At 38.9% G+C, this 6995-nt stretch overlaps 1 protein-coding gene across 2 annotated transcripts; it reads right to left on the bottom strand.

Annotated features, from left to right (window-relative positions):
- Positions 1-530: 530 nt before the first annotated feature.
- On the bottom strand, positions 531-6149 carry Pbdc1 (polysaccharide biosynthesis domain containing 1). Of its 2 annotated transcripts, XM_046462143.2 has the most exons (6): positions 5995-6149; positions 5828-5893; positions 4569-4628; positions 3721-3861; positions 1806-1917; positions 531-1119 (listed from the first exon to the last, which is right to left on the bottom strand). In XM_046462143.2, the coding sequence occupies exons 1-6, from the start codon at positions 6022-6024 to the stop codon at positions 818-820; spliced, it is 711 nt and encodes a 236-aa protein (XP_046318099.1). In that variant the 5' UTR covers positions 6025-6149; the 3' UTR covers positions 531-817. The 2 variants fall into 2 exon arrangements, with proteins under 2 accessions (XP_046318099.1, XP_046318100.1); XM_046462144.2 differs by lacking the exon at positions 5828-5893 and having other exon boundaries at positions 5972-6054.
- Positions 6150-6995: the final 846 nt, after the last annotated feature.

The raw sequence follows: 6995 nt of genomic DNA, 5'->3' as shown, positions 1-6995 counted from the left end.
TTTTTCTCAAAATGATTTTACAATGCTCCAATAAAAAATTCAAAAATGTGTCTGTGTTAATGTATGTGCTACTATCCACAGCATTATAAAAGGGAAACCACTCCTTCAAACTTTACACTATTACTATTTGCTAACTTTCAGATAACAATCTGACTGTTAAAAGAACCAAGTACAGAAGCAGATCAAGGCTTTTGCTCCTCTACTACAAACAGGGCCCCGTTCACTAGTCTAAAAGGATTTGGCTGCTGATGTTCTCCCCATAAAGCACTTATCAATATTTTTCAGATTTAATAAAGGAAATTAGAGAGCTATAGTCAATCCAAGGGCAAGTGTTAATTGTTATATAAGGATTTCTAATCTCAATACCTGGTACAACTTCATAGGATGAGAGAACTTTATTACAGGAAACAATGAGCATAATTAAGAAATGGGCATAAATTGTTTTATGTAATACATGATTATGGATTAGATACCTAAAAAATTTGAAGTACATAATTATTTTTAAACACTTTTAAAAGTCACAGACAATCTTAAAACCAAAAGCAATTTATTTACAAAATTTCTTACTTGACCAGGAGTGAGAGACAAGAAACAATATATCAACAATACACAAAAACCTCACCAATAGTCTTTAAGTCAATTTATACAAGGCAACAACAAAAGTAGCTCTTGACTACTGGGCTAGAAAGATGTCCTTCTGAGAATCCTTCAATTTCACAAGAACATACATTTAACCAAAGGGGTCTATGCAAGTAGCACTGTGATACTTATAGGCTCAGCTGAGTGGCAGCCTCTAGAGTGCTGTTCCCTGTCTACCTTACACAGATGCTTCACCACTTTTGTTCATCTCTCTGTCCGCTTCTTCAGCTTTTTTCTCTTTTTCTCCTCCTTTGTCAGTTTTCCCTTTTTCTCCTCTGTTGACTCCTTCCTCTTTTTCTCCTCCACTCTCAGCTCCTTTCTTGACTTTCTCTTCTCCTCCAATGTTAATTCCTTTCTCTTTATTCTCTTCTCCATTGATTTCTTTCTCTCCTTCTTTGTCCTGAACACTGATGTAAACAGCTTTGTTATAGCCTTCCCGGTTCCGAGCAATTTCAATTGCAAAAAACTGGATCCTGGGAGCTAGAAGGTCAATAGAATTGATTATTGTCTTAGTCCCAGGTAATTTCCTAAATCTACTGGAAATATACAGATCCAACTGAATTAACACACAAGCCATTCAAATATAGTCATGAACTTCAGAGATCTTGAATTCTCATCTTACACCATTGAGAATGAAAATAGTTAACCATTTCAAAATTACTTTTAAAAACAGCAATGTGATCTTTAAATATATAACAAATAATTCAGGCATGGTGGCTCAGGCTTGTAATCCCAATAACTCAGGACACTAAGGAAGGAGGACTATAATTGTAACGTCAACCTTGGCAAGGTCAAGGGCAGCACCCACAATTTAGCAAGACCCTGTCTCACAGTTAAAAATGAAAAGCACTGAGGAAGTAGCTCAGTAGTGAAGCACCGCTGAGTTCAAGCCCCAGTATGACCACCCCGTAAAAAAAGATATAACAAGGGCTGGGGTTGTGGTAGAGCACTTTCCTCACATTATGAGGCCCTGGATTCATCATTCCATCCTCAGTACCACAAAAAACAAATAAATAAATGTATCGTGTCAATCTACAACTAAAAATATTTTAAAAGAAAAACATAACAAATGAGATGAGCTCCAATCTAACTATACATATCACTGATTCAGTAAAGTCAGACTCCTCATCCTCCTTACAAAACAATTCCAGAGGCAAGAAACTCACCAAAGATGGTGTTCTCCTCAGTGTAGCCCTGAGAACAATCCAGTCTCAGCAAAGTACCATAGTTGAAGTCTTCTACGATTCCATCAAACTTCAAGCAAAATGGCCTCCATTTCTGCAAAGACATAAGACAATGCCTTAGTTGACAAATGCAAAAGCCTGATGTCCTCATGCCAAGAGAGGGACTTCCACTTCCCAATAAGGAAGTCATTTTACCAAAGTGGAAAAGACCAAGATTGAGGTCACTACTGGTTTCATAGTGAAACAGTATCATTCTGTACTATTATCTTTAGGCCGGTATTTCCCTACATGGACTATATTTTAACTTAAAAATACATCTGAATCCTTTATTTCGAAATTAAAATGTGATTTCTTAAACCAGTTCTGTTTTCTTTTGAAGTTATTTGCTAGCTCAGGCAAAATATTCACCCTCACTAAAGCACACATGAAACAAAGAAGGCAGGAATTTGGCCCAAGTCAGAAAGTTAGATTTTAAAAAAGAAGTCCTATCAGTAGTAGTCATTTTCCAAAGATCAGTAACAGCTTGCTAGGAGTTAAAAGTTCAGATTCTTGGGCTGGGGATATAGCTCAAGCGGTAGCGCGCTCGCCTGGCATGCGTGCAGCCCGGGTTCGATCCTCAGCACCACATACAAACAAAGATGTTGTGTCCGCTGAAAACTAAAAAATAAATATTAAAAAAATTCTCTCTCTCTCTTTAAAAAAATAAAATAAAATAGATAAATAAATAAAGATATTATGTCCATCTACAGCTAAAAAAAAAAAAAAAGTTCAGATTCTTCATTAGCCAAGGGCCCACTCTCAAAGAAATTTTTTTCCCTAATTATTAAGAGTACTGGTGCTAACAATAAAAGGTAATTACGTAAGCAATGAGAAATATAAGTTTCCCAGTTATCCATGGCCTATAATCACCTGAACATAAATACTGATAATCAAAACACCTTCCGGGGGCTGGGGTTATAGCTCAGTGGTAGAGCACTTGCCTAGCATGTGTGAGGCACTGGGTTTGATTCTCAGCATTGCAAATAAATAAATAAATAAATATCCATCCGCTACTAAAAATATTTTATAAAAACCTTCCAGGAGCTGGGGATATGGCTCAAGCGGTAGCGCGCTCGCCTGGCATGCATGCAGCCCGGGTTCGATCCTCAGCACCACATACAAACAAAGATGTTGTGTCCGCCGAAAACTAAAAAAATAGATATTAAAAAAAAATTCTCTCTCTCTCTCTCTCTCCTTCTCTCTTTAAAAAAAAAAAAAAAAAAATTCCAGTACCATATCTGCCCTCCCCGCCTCTCCAAGCCTTCTGGTCAAACTACCCACTTAAGTAAACTTATTCCTTCTGGCCTGAAAGGTCAGGGTTGGTGGAGATTTGAAGTGCCCAAGCCAAAAAGAAAAAACAATGGATTCGATAATCATAAAAAATTTGTATATGGGGCTGGGGTTGTGGCTCAGTGGTAGAATACTCACCTCACATGTGTGAAGCACTGTGTTTGATCCTCAGCACCACATAAAAATAAATAAATTAAAGGTATTGTGTCCATCTACAACTAAAAAAGTTTTTTTTTTTTAATTATACCAAAAAAATTATTCATTTCATAATTTACTTAGTTGATTATAACTATTAAAAAGCCCTGAACCTTTAGGTAATTTCTTAAAACAAATTTTTAAAGAATTTAAATGAATAAAAACATACAATCAAAAATTACTGGTTAGGGAAAAGGGGAGGGAAAGGAGAAATACTGGGAAATGATATTGGCCAAATTATATTGTCATACTGTGTGCATGTACAAATAAATACAAATCCAACCATTATGTACAACTATAATGTACCACTAAAAAAATATGGGAAAAAATTACTGGTTAGCTACTAGGTAATATTTTTAAAGATAATTCTTACCTCCTTAGCTGATTCTGACTTGAGTTCTTCTGGGTCCAACACGTCTATCCTGAGTTTCTCAAAATTTTCCCGGAACTCAGAGTATATTTGGTCATCCACTTTGGTGAGTTTCAGGAACTGTGGATCAACTGATGAAATAAGCTACCAGATAATAAAACAACATACAGAAGTTAGTCTCTGATTTACTACCTTCTCTTTACCTACTCTCCCACCAGTTATGGTTCTCAGGCAGAAGATTTCATTAGGAAGTACTAAAACCTAGGTCTTGCATGAAATTATGACAAAATTTTAAAGGGCATAAAATCCCCTCCGACCATTTGGCAACTGGCCCTATTTTTACCTGGCTATCTCTGTCTGTGGGTTATTCATTAATTCCAAAAATATTTATGAATTGACTATTATGTGTATGCCAAATACCCTTTTGTCAGGTAGCAACAAAACAGTACACAGAGAAGTAAAACTTCTCATTATCAAAACAAATTCCTTACCAGGTGCCATGGTACATGCCTGTAATCCCAGCAGCTGGGAAGGCTAAGGCAGGAGGATCACAAGTTCAAAACCAGCCTCAGCAATGGAGAGGCTCTAAGCAACTCAGTGAGACACTGTCTCTAAATGAAATACAAAAATGGTCTGGGGATGTGGCTCAGGGGTTCAGTGCCCCTGACCTTAATCTCCAAAAAAACAAACAAAAATTTCTTCCACCCCTTTATCTTGGCAAGATTCTTTTTTCAGCTAAGAAATACAAACTATCTCCAAAACGTAACTGTTTAACTTGCTGAGGATACCAAGTACCATACACTATGGTTAAACATTTAATTCTGCTTAAGGATTGAAGGCAGACAACTCACCTTGTAATAGACTTCAGCATGCTGCATTGCTCTCATGGCCCAAGCCATCTCAATATCAGGCTGCAAATGAGTGAAGGATGCCAGGTCAGAAATCCCCCAATCCTGCTACTGAGTAACAAATTAAGAAAGTCTGTGGATATCTAAACAGGACTACCAAAACTGGTAAGTACTGGCAAAGAATAAAAAGTGGGCAAATGGATTTGGATGATCTAATGATTCTTTTGTCCTTATGACAACCCAAAGCAGCTACCTACACAATGTAAGAAACAATGAGCCAGTGGCTATCTTTTCCCAGCAGCTAGTGAATGTGTGGGACACTACATAAAGTGGTAGATAATTCAGTTTCTCAGGACTGAATTAAATCACTGTAAAAGTTAAATAATACATCCATCTATATATTACTGTGTTGTTGGGAGGATAAAGATAACAGATGTAAAACTACTTTTCACTGTTGAGTGTAGCGTGTCATAATCATCATTTGTGTTTATCAGATAGTCAATTTCCCACCCTATAACAGCGCAGAAATGAATCAGTATCATGAAGCAGGCCAGGCTATAAATATGTCTGATCAAGCACTGATTACATCCATGTACCTTATGTTATTCCATGTCTTAGTCCATTAAGTTTGCCTACTTGTCAATCCATGTCTTTGGCTATTTACACTTTGAGGATCCAGTTCCAAGTTCAACTTCCTCAGTGAAGTCTTCTACTGCCTCCATTCTTGGAGGTCTTTCCTTTAGCTAAACCCTTTGGCTCTTAGGGCCTGACCCACTCATCTAGAATGTATTACATTCTTATTCAGGTGTTATTACTATTCTCAGTGTCCTTTTGTCATGTTTCTCAAAATACAACATGTGCTTTCTCACAGGGGGTCCAAACAGACATACCAGAAGCCAGTGCAACTTTGCTACACAATGGAATCGACAGGAGGCCTTTAAAATAACAAACAAACCTTGATTCTTGGCTCCCACCCCCAAGACATTCTAATTTAGTTAATATGGACTGTAATGTGGACATGGAGATGTTTAAAAGCTCCCCAGGTGATTCTACAATGTGGCAAAGTTAGTGAGCCACTTTTACAGATATTAGTTTTGTGTCTGCAAACAAAGATAAGAACGAACTGAAAGAAGATGCGGTTTTGGCAGATGTGGGGAAGCTCTGCGGAAGTTATCAGGGAAGGGGCTTAAAATCTACTGGTAGGACTTGCAGATATCCCAGGCTAGCTTGATGGGTGGGAGCTGTGGTTGAATCATACTCACATCATTGCCATAAGATTCTGCAGGGAGAGAAAGAGCATGTGCCACGGACACCAGCTCCCCGGAAACCTGAGAAGAAAAAAAAAAAAAAAAAAAGCAGGGTCGGGGAGAGTTCAAGGCTCGAGTGGGCTCGACTTCTCTACTTACCCAGCCCCAAAGCAGCGTCTCACCGGTTCATCGATTCCGCTGGTAGCCTCCATGTTGCAGCGCAGAAAGCGTGTTTTCAGCTTCCTGGAAGTGACTTTTTTGCCTGCTCCTTACTCGGTAGGTTGCAAAGTGGAGGAGAGGGCGGGACGAGTGTCGTTCTCCTGCCTCTGCGCCTGTGTGAGGTCTCTGTAACCCGGAGGTAGTCAGTAGCCCCGCCTCACCTGCCCAGCGCTGCCTAGGAGATGGCACGCTGTTTGCGTTTTCTAGTTTACAGCAGAGCTCTGAGATGATGAGCTGCTCACTAATTCGGTGGTGATCTTAGGAAAAGCCTGAGTTAAAATAGCGCAGCTTTCGTGTCCCCAGTGCGCTATGTGCCTAGCAGAAGTTAGAATTCATACTCTCCATTCATGCTCGCGTACACCACACATACACCCCCATACCCTAAACCGAGGAGTAAGTCACAGGCTTGGTGCTGGGGATGGAATGCAGCGATGAAGAATTTAGTCTCTGCTTTTTAAGAATTCAGTTTAGTGAAGGCACAGATCATATAATGATAACAGTGCAGCATCATTTGCTGCGGGAGCATGAATGGGGGATACCTAAACTCAGTCATAAGGGCACTTAGCCAAGTACGTAGGGAAAAACACTCCAGTCTGAGGGAGACGCAAATGCAAAGGTATTGATGAATAAAACAACGTGATATCTTGCTGGGAATTGCAAAAAAAAAAAAAAAAAAAAAAAAAAAGTATAGCATAGCTAGAGCAAGAGTGCAGCCAGGGCCTTTGTGATGAAAGTTGGAAGTTTACTCTAAAAGCGAAGGTAAGATACTAAAAGGCCTTTGAGGCCAGCCTCATGAGCAGCCTTAAATTTTAGATCCCTCTAACATGATGTGGAAGATTAATTTAAATAAGACAAAATTGGAGGCAGACCAGCTTAAAGATAGTAGGTGATGAAAATGAAGGCAATGACTGCTGAGATACATCTTGAAAATAAGGCTTAGAATGACTAGGCCTTTTTGACTAAT

Source organism: Marmota monax, unplaced genomic scaffold (genome assembly GCF_021218885.2).
Source record: "Marmota monax isolate L192 unplaced genomic scaffold, Marmota_monax_Labrador192_F-V1.1 WCK01_AAM20220418_F8-fsc00192, whole genome shotgun sequence".
Taxonomy (NCBI): Eukaryota; Metazoa; Chordata; class Mammalia; order Rodentia; family Sciuridae; genus Marmota; species Marmota monax.
Note: the sequence above shows the minus strand (reverse complement) of the source record. Positions and strands in the feature narration are given on the sequence as shown.

What these genes read in the sequence shown, in the direction of transcription:
- Pbdc1 (XM_046462143.2), bottom strand. Translation starts at nt 6,024, where the DNA reads ATGGAGGCTACCAGCGGAATCGATGAACCG. An exon ending in CCAGCGGAATCGATGAACCG is followed by an intron (nt 5,894 to 5,994) that starts GTGAGACGCTGC and finishes TTTTCTTCTCAG; the next exon opens with GTTTCCGGGGAGCTGGTGTC. An exon ending in CAGAATCTTATGGCAATGAT is followed by an intron (nt 4,629 to 5,827) that starts GTGAGTATGATT and finishes ACTCATTTGCAG; the next exon opens with CCTGATATTGAGATGGCTTG.